Source organism: Protopterus annectens, chromosome 8.part0, assembly GCF_019279795.1.
Source record: "Protopterus annectens isolate FY-2018-M chromosome 8.part0, PAN1.0, whole genome shotgun sequence".
NCBI classification, from domain to species: Eukaryota; Metazoa; Chordata; order Ceratodontiformes; family Protopteridae; genus Protopterus; species Protopterus annectens.
In genome coordinates this window covers 246,818,229-246,834,184 of record NC_056741.1, presented here as the reverse complement: position 1 = coordinate 246,834,184, position 15,956 = coordinate 246,818,229, and the positions used below count along the sequence as shown (strand labels likewise).

At 38.4% G+C, this 15,956-nt stretch overlaps 1 protein-coding gene across 3 annotated transcripts in view; it reads left to right on the top strand.

Moving 5' to 3' along the window:
- NUDT17 (nudix hydrolase 17) overlaps positions 1 to 15,956 on the top strand; it is a 203,969-nt gene that overhangs the window by 90,544 nt on the left and 97,469 nt on the right. For all 3 annotated transcript variants that reach the window (XM_044079723.1, XM_044079724.1, XM_044079725.1), the window contains exon 5: positions 8,721 to 8,813. In XM_044079723.1, coding sequence (XP_043935658.1) covers positions 8,721 to 8,813 — 93 coding nt within the window. The remainder of the gene's footprint in view (positions 1 to 8,720; positions 8,814 to 15,956) is intronic.

The following is a 15,956-nucleotide window of genomic DNA, read 5'->3' as shown; positions in this document are numbered from 1 at the left end:
TCCTGCAGGTGGCCAGGAAACCCAATAGAAGGAAATCCTACTTATCCAAATAGAGGAGGTTTTCTGTTTGGTGTCTCTGTTGTAACCTGTACCCAATTACTGTGGATATTCCTTTAGTTCTGTCTTATTTGTGTGAATTGCTCAATGCTGGTTTGGCCTATTTATCTACTAAGGCCCACGTATCAGATATCTATTCTTGTCTGCCTTTATCTCCTCCTTTAGCTTCTAGATTTGAGGCTAAACAATTACTTAAAGGCATCCTTCATATTAAACCTCCCAGGAAGCCTGTTCCTCCTCCCTGGGATCTTAATTTTGTTTCTGAGAAGTTGACTCAGGCTCCTTTTGAGCCTGCTGCTTCAGCTTCCTTGCAACATTGCTCTTGGAAGACTGTTCTTTTGTTGGCACTTACTTCTGCCAGATGGGTGTCTGAGCTGCAAGCCCTTATGGCTTGTCCTCCTTTTTTGGTATTTCATAAGGACAGGGTGTCCTTGTGTACTAATCCTTCTTTTATACACAAGGTCAGTCTATTCATTTGCCTACTTTTTTTTCTGCAATCTGCCAGTGAGAGGGTACTGCATATTTTGTATGTGCATAGACAACTCAGATTTTATTTGGATGAGACTAAATCTATTAGAAAATCTGATTGTTTTCTTTTCATCCTACATCCCTAGGATTAGCTGTATCCAAGCAAACTGTTTCTTCTTGGATCTCAAAGGCTATTTGTTTTTGTTGTACTTTTCATGATAAGAGCCTTCCTTCTTCTCTAAGGGCTCATTCTGTTAGAGCTGTGGCTTCTTCTGGTGTTTTTTTACAAGGGTTGGATACTAATTCTGTTCTTGAAACAGCTACTTGGACTTCTGTGCATAATTTTAACAAGTACTACAAGTTGGATGGAGTCTCTCTGGAAAAAAATGGTTTTGCTAGGGCCATTCTTCATGCCTTCCTAGAGAGGTCTACTGGTCCTTCCTCCTCCCAAGTTTCTCCTTGAGCTTTGGCACTCTTAAGTGTAAAGAATACAGCAACCAGTGAATGGAAGGACATAGTTGTGTAAAATCTTACCATAACAGTAGATGTCCTTTCCTTCAGTGTTGTAGTATTCACTCTCCCCCTCCTTTGCCCAGTCTATTTCTTTCCTGGATATACTGGTAATCTCTTGGGTTTCCTTGGAATGGCGTTCCTACTGGGGCAATCAGTTCTGAAGATGGTATGTCCGGATATGACCTTTATGCCCTATACTACATGAGGAGCATATGTGTGATATCCGGCATACCTTAAAACAACAGTAGACTTTGGTATACTGGCGGGATGTCTGGCTGTCCAAGGCAGGGAATCCCAAGTGTAAAGAATGCTGCAACAGTGAAGGAAAGGACATCGACTTTTATGGTAAGATTTTACACAACTGTACTGTTTCCTGCAGCTGCTCCTTATTTTGAGATTTCTTTCCCCACAGCAACATGTAATTGCCATCAGGTTTCATTTTTTAACCACAGAACAGTTTTTACTTTGAGACTGCAATATTTTAAATTTCTTCCAGATCAATGTTTGCTATGTTTGTAGTCTGGCTTTTCACTTTTAGTGATTTCTTCCATTTTATTCATGTTTGAGTTCTTCACTTCCTCTTCCCAAAAGAATTCTGGGAATAAATGGATTGATGCTTGGTAATTTATACTAACAGAACACTCACTCATAATGCTTGCTTTGTCAGAAGGGTCCAGAACAGTATTCACTAACTCTCATCCAGTCTAGCTACAGTAAGTAGAGTTAAACTTTTAGAAGGACATCATCACAAGCTACAACTCCTCAGTGTGTAGAGGATGGTGAAAGGAGGATTCTCATACCAGGCCACCCCATCTGCTGCCACATAAAATGACAAGAGGGGACATATCAGTCTCACAGATAATGTTAGAGAGAATTTGAATCAGTGTTGTGTTGTCCTGCTTTCCATGTCTACCAGATGATACAGAGGGTTAAGGCTGTAAGTTGTAGTGCCTGTGGTACAGGGTTTGATTCCTTTGGCTCTCATTTGCCTACTGTGTGAGCGCAAGCAAGTCATTTAACCAGACAGTACTTGGGAGCAACTGAGAATTTGGGCTAGGCTTAATAGTCCATGGGATTGCAAACCTATTAACTACCTATGAACCTGTTATTTCTCTAGCTTAGGGCAGGCTTGTTATGTTGAGCAACATTGTAAAAGAGTGTTTAGTTAGTGTGCTGAAAGGTAAATATGCATACACTGAACAGATAATTGCCTATTTTCCCATAAACAATACCCACCCTGTAAATATATAGCTAACGCTCTCTCTCTCAATATGTATATTTATTTATTATTTATTTGACATTTATTAACCAAGTTTGTCCAGCTGGTATTTTGGACCGTTTTCAGTGGAGACCTGAGGAGAAAAGCTCCAATACAAACAGTCTATTTTACATTCAAAGACTCGAACATTTGAGTCAATCATTTACATCAGCAAACTCAAAAAGACAGTTGAGTACAAAATAATGATACAATTTGATTATACAACAAATGCTAGAAGGACATGAGAAGAAAAATACTAACACATGACCAAGTACAATAAAAATATTTACATATTTACTTCTAGTTTTTCAACAAGCAGTATATGTGATAACTGAATGCTGAGAACCCATAGATTAGAGGGCTACTTAGTAGTAAGGAGGAGATGAAAGGTTAGGGTGGAGCTTGACCCGGGCAGATTTTGGAGTTGAGTAAATGAAGTTTGAGTTTTTCCTTAAAGTGGGATGGGTGAATAATGGGACAAATGTCTCTAGGAAGTTTGTTCCAGGCTTGAGCAGTGGAGTGCTTGTACAGGAGTTGTGGTAGATATGAATAAGTTGTAGAGAGGTACGGAGGGTCTGAGTAGGGGTATATACAGAAATCAGGGAAGAGAGAGCAGGACAAGATGAAGATTTATAAAAAATGGAGTGTAGCATTTCTAATTGTGATAAAAGTAATAGGTGAGGGAATTTGAGCCAGTGAAGAGTATTTAGAGCAAGACAGTGATGTGAGTTGTATGGGGAGTTAATGATAAATCTGGCTATTTTTTATGGTATGTTTGTTGGAGTTTGTTTATGGTGGTTGTTTGAATATTGGTGAGTACTGGGGCAGCATAAAGAAGGGAGGGGAGAAGAAGAGCATGTGCAAGGGAGAGTCTGGCATTTGCAGTTAGGATTTTTTCATTGCGATTCAATAGACCAAGTTTATGATGTGTCTTTTTTATACATTGAAGTATATGTAAGTTGAATTTAAGTTCATCATCTATGATGACACCCAGGAGTTTAGTGTGAGGTTCTGGTTTGACAATAGTGTTATTTGAGGAGGCGACAGTAAATGTAGTTTTATGGTGGTAGAGAGATCGGGGAAGGAATAGTAATAGTTTGGTCATTTTTGGGTTAAGTATGAGTACTTTACTGGACAGCCATTGCTCAGTGGAAAAGAAGACATTTTGGGTGAGAGTATGGAGTTCAGATATATTGTCAGAGATGGAGATAAGGGTAATTGCATTTGCATATTGGATGAGAGAGGAATTTTTGCAAGAAGTATAGAGATCATTAGTAAATACATTGAAAGGCAGGGGACCCAGGATGGACCCTTGTGGTGCCCCGGTTGGGACAGGTATGAATGAAGAAGAGGAGGAAAGCCATTTAACAGATTGCTTTCTGCAGGATAAGTAACTAGAGAACCAGGCAAGAGAGGAAGGAGATAGGTTAAGGTTAGCAAATTCAGAAAGCAGTAAGGGATAGGAGACCATATCAAAGGATTTGGAGAGGTCTAGGAAGAGACAGGATATAAGTTTATTGTCAAGGGCCTAGGCAATGGTATGAGTGAAGGATAATAGGGCAGTAGTTGTACTGTGATTGGGGGTGGAAACCATGCTGGGTGGGAGTGAGAAGATTGAACTGAAGGAGGTAGTTGAGAAGATTGGACTGAGGGAGGTAGTTGAGTAGTTGTGTGTGTATGCATTTTTCAAGGATTTTAGAAAGGGGGGATAGGATAGCTATGGGTCGATAGTTAGATGGGTCTGTAGAGTTACTACCTTTATGTAGGGGAATTGTGTAGAAGGATTTCCAGTAGGGACAGTAGATTCCAGTATTGATCTATTGATCAGTATAGATACCAGATAGGCAATGGAGTCAGCAGCCAGTTTGAGGAAGGTGGGGGGGAATTATAAGTTGAAGCGGAGTATGGTTTGAGCTTTATAAGAAGAGATCTGATGTAGGATGTGGAAACTGGTTTTAAAGAGAACAGATGTTTGTTAGGAGGGTTGGAGGGGTGGGTTGAAAAGAAGTGTTGCAGGTGGAAGGAATGAGAGTTTGAATGGTGTCTATAAAGTGCTTTTTGAAGAGTGTAGCAGTTTCAAGAGGGGATGTATTTGGGTAAGGAGAGGGGGTGGAGCTGTGGCCAGGGGAAATTACTTTATTAATGGCAGTCCAGAATTTTCTGGGGTTGGAGTTGCTGTTGAGTTCGGCTGAGTTATAGAAGGATTTTTTGTCAATAAGGATTTGTTTCTTTGGGAGATTTCTGAGTTGTCTGTAGTTATGAAGAAGAGGTAATTCCTTTGTTTTGATCCAGGCTTTCCATGTTCTATCTCTATTTGACATAAGGGACTTGGTTTCTTTGGAAAGCCAGGGGGCAGAGTTGGGTTTTATTCTAATCTTCCTTGAGGGAGCAAGTGAGTTCAGAATATTCAGGAAAGTGGTATTAAAGCTATTTAGCGCATCGTCTAGAGGGATGTGTTTAAGTCTGGACCAGTCAATGGTAGATAGAATAGACTTAAATTGGGCTGTGTTAAAGTTAGTGAGTTTATGACAGTTTCTAAAAAGCTGGGGTTTGGGAGGTTGGGTAGAGGATCGAAGGACTGATGTGGGGAGGTGGTCACTCAGTTGGTCTGCTAGGGTGGTAGGATTATGGTAATGGTGTGGGGTGTTGGTGAGTATCCAGTCAATTATGGAGCTAGAAGTAGAGTTTTTATGGAGGCTGGTGGGGGAAATATCAATTGTTGGAACTTGTACAGGTTGATGCTTACTTGAGGAGAGTCTGTTTTTAGTTTAGACCAGTCTAGGTTTACATCTCATAAGATTAGGGTTTCATAGGGTATATTGTTACAAAACCAGGATAGAATATTTTCTAAGGTGGGCAGGTTATTTCCTGGATGAATATATATGGAGGCAATAGCTAGTTTTTTGTGGGAGTTTAGGTGGCAGTTAAAGATTAAAAGTTCAGCTGGGTGGAAGTCAAGTATTGGAGAGGGGAGGGGGGAGAGGTTGAGGTTATTTGAGTGGATGATAGCTACACCACCACCTTTTTTGGGAGTCTGTCAGAGCGATAGACATAGCCTGGTGGGAGAATTTCATTGTTAGAGATATGTGGCTTAAGCCAGGTTTCAGATGAGGCAAGGATGTGTGGGGTTATATGAGCAATCCAGGTGTGGAGCTCCGTGATTTTATTGGTTAGGCTTTGAATGTTAAGAGAGTAGATAGTAAGGTGCTTGGATATGGGTGAGTTAGGAGTAGTTAGTTGGGGAGGGTGCAAAGTCTTTTGAGAGGGAGGGGAGGTGCAAGAGGAGGGGGGAATTGCGGCAGAGAAAAGATGGAGTGGGGCCAGGGTTTGGGTGGATGTCTCCAGATATAAGTAAGTTATGATTGGGAAGAGAGAGAGAGAGGCAGTATAACAATGTAGTTTGAGTAGTTTATTTTGGGTTTATGGGAGGGGGAGTATAGGTAATCGGTTTGTTTAAGGGTACAGGAGGTGGTGAGGTTGAATAAGGTGGGGGAGATTTTGAAGAAGGAGGGAGTAGAGTGGGTTGCAAGGGTAAGGTGGGTAGGTAAATTAAGCAGTGGAGAGGGAAGTTGTGTGTAATAGGAGGTTAGAGCAGAGAGAGCTAGGAGGAGTAATGAGGTAATGACAAGGTGTTTCATAATTGAGGGAAGGTAAGAGATAATCTAGTCGGTTGTAGTTAGTTATGAGAGGTGAGAGTGTAATTGAGATTAGACAGGAAGTAGCTAGCAAGTGGGTAGTGGAGTAATGAAGAGGAGGGACTGGAGGGTATAAAAAATTGTAATGGGGAGGGTGGGAATGGGGGTAGGGTATGGGGAGCAATATGTGCAGAGTGAATGGAGCAGGGCTGCAACAACTTGGAAAATAAAAACAATCAGTGGGCACAGAATAACAGCAGGTTGAGACAAAAATAGCCTTTAGAAAGGTAAAACCATCCTGCATGCAAGTTGTAATGAGAGCTGGAAGTAGCATTAAAAATAATAGAGTGGAGGAGATCCTAATAGTCTGAGTGTTTGGGTATATGGTTATAGGGAAGTGGAGAGGAAGGTGGGAGATTAGCAGGGCTTTCTAATTTTTGTTAGGTTTAATTGCAAAGGAGAGCTGGCTTACAGTTTTCAAAAAAAAGCAGAAAGATAGATTCAGCTTAGTTATTATAGAGGAATTGAAATGGTGGAGAAAGAAAAAGGGGTGTGCTATGGTGTACTGCCGGCAAATTATACTTAGATACATACACTGTATTTAGTATTGTGGAAATAGTTGAAAACGCTGGGCAATATCTTTTCTGTTTTCAGTTTTAAGGGACAGTAGTTCTTGGAGCAGTCGGGTAGCAAATTCCACGGCTGTGGTTAACTAGAAAAAAAAACAAATGGAGTAAAAGATAATTAAGAGAGAAAGAGCTATTAATGATGAATGCTATTGATACTGCGTAGCTAGGAAACTCTATAATGCGGCTCCACAGAAGCTAAAATTAAGTGTAGGGGAAGCCACATTATGCAGTACTAAAGACTGGCATATAAACATAAATAATTTGTGTGTATGTATTTTATATATATATATATATATATATATATATATATATATATATATATATATATATAATGTGTGTGTCAATATACAGCATTTGTCAAAGGTATCTTTGAAAGATGAAAAAAAAACTGCAAGTTCAAATGACTGAAACTACATTTGACTAAGCAGGCATTTCATTGAAAACATGCCAGGCAACATATGCACCATAAAGAGCTTTTTTGAAAGGGTACAACACCCCATGCACTCCAAAGTAGGGAGGCTCCACCCCCCCCCACATCAATGAAAACATGTTATGCAACATAGATACCATAAAGAGCTTACTCAGTAGGGGAGGCTCCACCCCCCACATCATTGAAACATCCTATGCAACATATATACCATAAAGAGCTTACTTACAAACACTGGTTAATGTGCAGTGTATGTACTGTACCTATGTACTATGTATGTATTCTACCTATGTTCCATATTTCAGCTGTACACCACAAATCTATTAATTACCTTTATTTTTAAATTAATGTTTTCTTGTTTCTTTTCTCCACTGTAACTGTTGATGTGCTGCATACCACTGTAAAACATGTATATTGTAATTTGTATGTACACTGATCATGTCTAAATATCTAAATGTCTCTGTATTTATTTTTCTGTGTAGAGCTTTTCTCCCTGGGCCTCTGCTGAAAAAGGGCTTTTTTGGCTCAGTCAGACACCCCCGGTTAACAAATGTAAAATAAATAAATTATATATTCTAACCCTACAGTTGCATACCTGTTGAGGAAAAGAAAACACCACACAGTGAATCACACACACACACAAATCTAGTGTGCATCAAATTAAATATCTTATACTGAACACTGGGGGGGGGGGGGCAATTTTGAGATGTGTAGCAAAGCCATGAGTCCTAAACTGAGTTCCTCATCTAACAGTACAAGATTTTTCATTTATTACACAAACTAGACTCTATATACTCCATTAATCTCTTTTCCTTGTTCTTTTTGGTTTGAATTACTGTTTCTGATAATTTCAAATCTCTGGTAAATGCATAACCTGCCTTTTGAATAGGGCTTTAGAAAGTTTCCAGAGGTCTTTATGGAGTATATTGTAATGTTTAGTACTCTACTTCTGAAGTACTTTGCAAATTTTTTTAATTATTTATTTTTGTAACATTATTTAATTTTACTTATTTGTTTATTGATTTATTTTTTGGTAATATAGTGTGGGTTATGTAAGGGCTTGTTATTTAGTTTAGATAGAATCAGGTTCATTTTGCCAGTAATGTCTTCTTCCATTTGGCTAGTTTTAGAGTCAGTGTTTTATTCTATTTGTTATTCTTTCATTTTAGTATTAACAATGCGAGACTGATTTAGGTTGACTTTGCTGTTTTTGAGGTGCCGTACATGTGTATTTTTGTGTGGTATTGTATGAAGTTATGTTTTTTTCAAGTTAATGTGTGATCTAGTCTGTGTTTTTCCCACTTGTTTTACTTTTTCTTTATAAAAGAAAATGTAGATTTAAGAAGCTTGTTTTATGTGGGACAGGTCTGTGCTCTGTTGTGTATTTGGAACTTTGGCAGACATAGAGGATTTGTTGTAGAACTTATGATGATGTGCTGGAAGTAAACATCTGATGATGCACCAGGTATGGTAATTTTAGATGATTCATGAAGGCTGATCAATATATATCCACACAGTGGACAAGAAAGCCTGTGTGCTCTGGGATTTAGTATATAAAACAAAACTGCAGTATTATCTATCGTAAAACAATGTATTTGTGTCATTTAAGATTATTTAATGTTTCTTGTCTGTTTTGCTGATATTAGAAAGCATTTGTTCCTTAGTAATGTGTATTGCTGTAGAACAAGAACATTTCCATTCCTGTCATATATAATGTTGATTTTTTTTTTTAGCTTCTTACAGCTGGACTGAGAGAGCTGGAAGAGGAAACTGGCCTACATCTCAAAGAGGGAGGGTACTCTTCCATGACGCTGGGATTGTGGGAGGTTTGTGATTTTTTACATTGAACTGTTACTGTGTATTATGTCTAGAAACAGTTTATTATGGCACCCTCTGCAGATTTATATCTCTTTGTAAAAACTATATGAATATTTGTACGCATCTGTAGACAAAACCTATGGTTAAAAAAGACACACTTTGCAAGGTCAGTCGAGGTTACCAGCAACCACTGGCTGTCAGGCCGTTATGAACTTCTGGACAATTTGAAGAACTGTGCTTTAATTAAAGTGCTTGCAGATGAGTTCACTTTAGTAATGTGCTGCACATAGGTGGCATTTTACCTTTGAGCAAAATGGAGACTGTAGTAGGAGCTAACCTTGGTTATATTTACTGCAATATACCAAAGGGAACAGGTGGATCTGAGAGTGCACTCCAGTAGAGACCATTGCAGTATATTGGGAAAGCTTTGATGCTACATTCACCCAGGGCCCTACAGTGCTTTATATTTGTCATAGAAAAGACTAGGAAGAGTGTTAGTGGGGAGTTAAAACAGTGAACATGAGATAGGTACAGTCATGCTGCATTTTTTTTTGGCTGATTATATGTAACTCAGAATTTCTGAAGTTATGCAAATGATGACTAAGAACTGAAGTGCAAGTAAAAACCTGGTTAAGGGCATGTAAGACGTGATAAATTATTTATGCCTAACTTTGTCCCACTGCCTGTCAGTCATAGGTTCACAGCAGAAATCTAGGCTGACTTTCCCAGTGGGTCATTTTAAACCTAGCCAATAACTTGAGGTCAGAATTAAATCCTTTACCCTGTGCCTATGTGGCAAAGAATTTAGCCATTATACCAAACCCACAGTCTTTTGTATATATACCCATGATACCACCAGCTCAAGTAGATGGGCCCTTGGTTTAATATCTCATCCAAAGGACAGCACATTCAGGTGTGAAGCACCCCCTTATGCTGCACTGCAATGTCAGCAATTGATCTACGTGGTGTGGAAATAGAACATACAGCCTTCTGCACCAGAGGAGAGTGTTCTACCTGCTGTACCATTGTACACCCTCCTCTCCATTCACTCCATTCTTTCCCATCACTGGGGGGAGATGGTTGACCAGAGGGGGATCAATGAGACAGCCATCAGATGTGGTTACTGATTTTTTCTTTTTTGCAGCCCTAACCTCCCTCCACACACTTTGCACATTCCCACCCCCTCACTAATGCAATCAGCTGAATGTAAGAGCATCATCTCTCCTTCACAAGGGGCATTCCTTTCATGCAGTTCCTCGCCAACAAAAACATTCAGTGTACCCACTGTGTCCATGATTACTTGTAATCTTCCCGATCACTCCAGGGAGAAGCGAGTGGACAAAGCCCTTTCACTTCCTATTCCCATCTTTTTTTGTGCTGGGTCCACTAATTGAACCATGCTTACCTGGGTGCCAATCAGTTTGCCTTCCCTTTGTACCACAAAGCCAGGTGAGATTGCTTTATAATGACATTGCTTTCTTTATTTTCTTTTGATGATTTCTTTGAGTATTAAAGACTAAAATGGTAACATTAATTTACTATATTTTAGTGTTAGCTCCACTGAGTCTGTTTCATTTTCATGTGGGGGGATGCTGAGTAGTATTTTAAAGACTGTGGGAACAATGTGAAATAGCTGTACTGTAATCAGTGGGGGGATATTAGATCATGGGGAAGGCTATGCACGATTGTGAGTTGCGCACTAAGAAGGTAGAGTATGTGAGCTAGAATTTTGATTGTCCATAACAATGAAATTTAAATAATTCCTGTTACTGAAAAATTAATCTTCAAATACTGTAAAGAAAAGACTGTACTAGAAGCAGAGTATAAGGAATGTAAGGCACAATAAAATGCAGACACAGTTTGTAAAAACATGTTTGTAATTCATTTGGGTATTTAAGCAGGTGCTTTTAATGAAATTGTATCTAAAGAAGTTTTACTTAGAAACAACGAATACCAAAACCAAGTAAAAAATATATGAAGAGGATCACCAAAGGAACACTGCAGCACTCATTCCAGAAAATTTATTGAAAAAAGTTAAGCGCTTTCATCAAAATCACAAGACTTCATCAGAACAAGAACAAACAGAAAATGCCATATTTAAATACCCTAACCCTTACAGCCATTGGTTGACAAAGCAAACATAATTTCCTGTAAAATAATCAAGTAGTTTAAAAATACAGTAACACATAATCACAGTAACTGCCCACTACAACACACCAATTGCCACCTACCAACCACATAGACATTAATGTGTTGTGTATTGAAGTATGATTTAAAACACAGATCTTGAATAAAATCACATAAAAAAAGCTGATTTTAGTTTTAATACAGAACTTAATGGATAACCTGTCATTGAGCCCAGGTGGTTGACATTCATTTAATTTAATCTGCCACTTGAGCTCTAAATATTCAAGGAAGTCATCATTGGGCCCCCTCGTGGACCCAGGTCTACTTGTTCAAGTACAAAATATTTAAAATAATGTGTCAGATGTACCTTTATGTGCTTAAATAAAGCATTTGTTTCTTTGTTTTTTAGTATAGTTGTGTTGATATATTCTTTGTCTGAGGGCTCAGATTGCCTTCCCCACATAGTACACCTCACATACCATACAGGTTGCAACATATACCACTCCCTTGGTGTAACAGTAACACTTCTTAATAGTAGTAATTTTACCATAGTTCCTGATTCTAATGGAATCAGTGTCCAATATATAGGGGCATTGTCCACACCTCCCACATTTAAAAATTCCACCAAGGCCTGCCTTTAACTTTTTTCTCTCCACCAGGCCTTTCAAGGAGGTGCCCTTTTTGTAAACCACAAGAGGTTTTTCCCCCAACCTTTTGTTGATCTTCTCATCCAAACAAAAAATGGTCCAAAAGTCATAAATGATGCTTCTAACATTAAAAAAAATCCCTGGTGAAGGGCAGGACACATGCCCTAGTAAAATTGTCAGTTTTTACCAAACCAGAGATTCTATTCAAACCTTCAGGCTTCTCCAAGAGTGTAGAATAAATACCCCTAGCTCTTTTTGATTTTACTTCTTCAGCTATGTCATTGACAAAGTTAAAGGGGTAACCTCTTTTCTGCAACATACCCATTAGGACATCACATTCTTTAATAAAATCGTCCTGGTCAGACATCATTCTGGCCAATCTCACATATTGACCCTTGACAAGGGATTTTTTCTGATGCAGAGGGTGGCAACTCTCAAAATGCAACAAAGAGTTAGAATAGGTAGGTTTTCTATAAAGGTGCGAAGTAAACCTACCCTTAAAGTGATCTTTCTTAATAGTAACATCCAGATAATTCAAGGTGTCAAGGTCCTTGGTCATGGTAAATTTCAAAAAGTTGGTGGTGTTGTTAATGTAAATGAAGAACCTGTTCAGGTCATCTTCGCTCCCATGCCAAAATAAGACCATATCATCCAGGTACCGTCCATATAGTATCCACATGTCCTTGAATTCAGAGTTCATTACGTAGAGGTCTTCCCACTTTGCCAATACAATGTTAGCAAATGACGGTGCGCAACATGTGCCCATTGCCACCCCCTGCACCTACTTGAATAAATGCCCCTCAAAAGTGATAAAATTGTTGTCCAGAACCATTTCCATACAGGACCTGATAGTAAGGATAGTGTCATGGTTCATTGTACTGTTTAAGCATAAATAGTCATAGAACCATTCTAGTCCAACATCATGGGGTATTACTGAGAAGAGGTCACAGATGTCAGTGGTGACCAAGATCAAGTCCTCATGGTACATACTGTTCTTAACTTTAGACAGAAAGTCCCAGGAGTCCTTGATCACCAGGTGTGTTATCGAGGGTGTGCTTAACAGTGTTGTCAATATATTTAGCCAAACTGAAGGTTTTAGAAGCTTTTGCATCGACAATTGGTTGTAAAGGGGGGGGGGGGTCAGAGATACACTTATGTATTTTAGGGATTCCAAAAATATTAGGAATCCTAGGATGCTTAGTTTCCAAGAATCTAGAAGTTTCTACAGTAATTTGCTCATTGAGTAAAAGTTGTTCAGTGTCTAAATCTATACGCCTGTATGTTATATTCAACTCGTTTTTGGAAACCTCTGTGTATGTATCACTATACAATAAGTCAGTCATTTTACTGTTGTAATCACACACATCCATGATAACTATACCTCCCCCCTTATCCGGTTTCATAATCCTGATTTCATCATTCTCCAAAATATTACGGAGCAATGTAGTTTCTTGCCTAGTTAAATTATTGGCCCCATTATTGTCAAGAAGGTTTTTGCTCAGAGTAACACAGGGGGCAAATATAGGTTGGGGGAATCAAACATGAGACTACAGGAAGCAGTATATTAACAGTTCATTGCTTTAATTCTTATTATTTATGCTAATTGACAGACTGCTTACTTTAGCAGCGCATAATTATATAGAAAAGGAATCACACACACTGTTTCCTGGCTTTCATTCTGCGGCCACTGTGGTGCAGCAATTAGCATTGTCACCTCACAGCAAGAGGTTCTCTGGTTCGATTCTTTGCTAGGGTGCCTTCTGTGCAGTGTCTCCATGTCCTCCCTGTGGTCATGTAGGTTTCCTCCAGGTGTTCCAGTTTCCTCCCACATTCCAAAGACATTTTGTAGGTGGATTGGACACTAAATTGGCCATGTGTGTGCGAGTGAGTGGTACAGATGAAGTATCGCTGCAGGGCTAGCCACCTGGTGGTGTAAACCTTGCCTCGAGATGATTGTCATTACTGAAATGATAACCAAAAAACCAGCACCGGAGGAGATGAAACGCCAATAAATATCCAAATGTGAAGATCCAAAACTCAGTTTTATTAGCGCAAATGAATTCTCAGTACCACACGTTTTCGTCACAAAATGCAACTTCATCAGACAACATTAGGGAGTAATCCCTCAACTTATATACAATTAATTAATGAACTCACAAGTTCAAAACAATTAAGTCTTAAAAAGACAAACATCATAAAAATACTGCATTGTATAAAATGTATATAAAATGTTGTGTATGAAAAAATATATATAATAAATATATGTTGTACATATATATGTTTTTATAAAACATGTTCAAAATATATTGCCATGAATAAATAACATCATAGCTTAAAATGAATAAAATAAAACAAATAAAATATAATATGTAAACAATTGTAATATATGTATTTAAATGTAACCTATTGTAAACCCTACACATTGATAGCTTTCAACTTTAATATAGGCTTGATGGATATATAATCATTCAGGCCAGGTTCCTTGTTGGCTTCCAGAGAAATTTGCCAAAAGGTCTCTCTGTGTTCTAGTTTTGCCTGCCATAGCCCACCCCTAGTATCCAGCACAAAAAATTGATATTTGGCTGTGGGACATGCAGATGTATGTTTGAACAAAGCATTAGTGTTGTTTTCCATTTGTATATCATGCATGTGTTCATAAATTCTGCGTTTTAAGGTACGCTCGGTCTTCCCCACATAATATGCCGGACATTTTGAGCAAATAGCCAAATATACTACCCCATGACTGTTACAATTGTAATATGCTGTAGCCCTAATAGTCCTGTTTTTTGCCAAAAGGAATACTTGGTCATCATGCACAATGTATGAACGTTGTGCACATGACCCACATCTAAAAGTACCCTTGCGTGGACGAGTAGAATTATATTGAAAAGGGCCTGTTTCTAATATATTTTTTGCACTTTTCCCTTTTCGAAAAACTGTCATCATGTCTTTACCATGCAAATTGTGCAAATCAGTAACTTCTTTGAAGGTTTCCCATTCATTTGAAATAATGTCCCTGATGTTACTGGAATTAGCACTATACTGTGTAATAAAAGCTTTTTTGAATTCTAACTGGTTGTCCTCTCTACTTGAATTGTTGGGAACCATTCCCAAACCCAAAACTGGTCAAAATCTATCCTTTCTGCCTTCTTTGACTTGTTCACCAATATTGCATATAAATTCTTCTGGGTAACCTCTGTCTTGAAACAATTGAAATAATTTATCACATTCTAACAAGAAATCTTCGTCATTAGAGGTCATCCGAGATATCCTGACGAATTGACCTTTGACGATACCTCTTTTTTGATGAATGGGATTACTGAAATGATACCCCGACCCCATGTGCAAAATGGGAAACAGGGGGTTGAGGATAGATGGACTCTGTCAGTTCCACAGCTAGCCTGTGGGATGGTCAAATACAGCTGCATGTGTTACAGTGTTACAAGTGCTCTATGTTGTATTTTTTATACATAGTTATAGTTTCTTGGCAAATTAAAGAACTCATTTTCAGTGCTTAAATATTCCCTAGATGATGAAATTTTTGAAACACATAGCCTTTGGTATTAATTGTACAGAGCTGTCAGTATTAATCTTTCTTAACCTTTACATTTACAGACGTCACTAGGCTAACAATCTGTAGAATCACAGCGAAAAACAGATACACAAATTATAAGCTGAATAATATTCCTGTGAACTGTTATAAACACTTCAAACGTGGCAACAAACCAGCAGTACAGTAGCTGGAGGAACCAATTATTGTTAGCCCAGTGAAGGTACAGTATGGCACATTTGGACTGTATATTTGAACTTTTTAGTAAGTCTGAAATATGCTAAGGTGGCCTGCTGGATAAAGTGTCAGCATTATAGCTTCTGGGTTCATTTCTGAACTCTAGGTCATAGAATATTTGCAGGATAGCAGTAGTTGCACTAATGTGATGTTCTCATTGTAGTCTGGTAGTTCTCTGGATACACCACCTTCTTCACAGCTGCAGAGTTCAGTCCCAAACTTCATCTGAGACAGTTACATGGACAGCATAAAAGTATATGCCAAAGACTTTTTTTATTTATTTAAATTTGTTAACCAAGGTAGAGCACTTGTCAAACAATGACCAGTTGTAGGCTCAGCCTGTGTTACATCAGAAAGTAACAAAATAATGAACAGTATACATATAACAGCGGTTTACATTTATAAATATCCACAGAAACTGCAGCAAATAATAAATATGTAGAAGTTCTAGCAGACAATATGTATGTACAGAAATATAAATAGCATACAAGAAGGAAGAAGAAAGTTACAATAGATGGAGCAGAGGTGGTGGAGTTATGAGCACTGGGGCTAAATAACAAAAGCTAATGCAGAATCATAAGATGATAGAA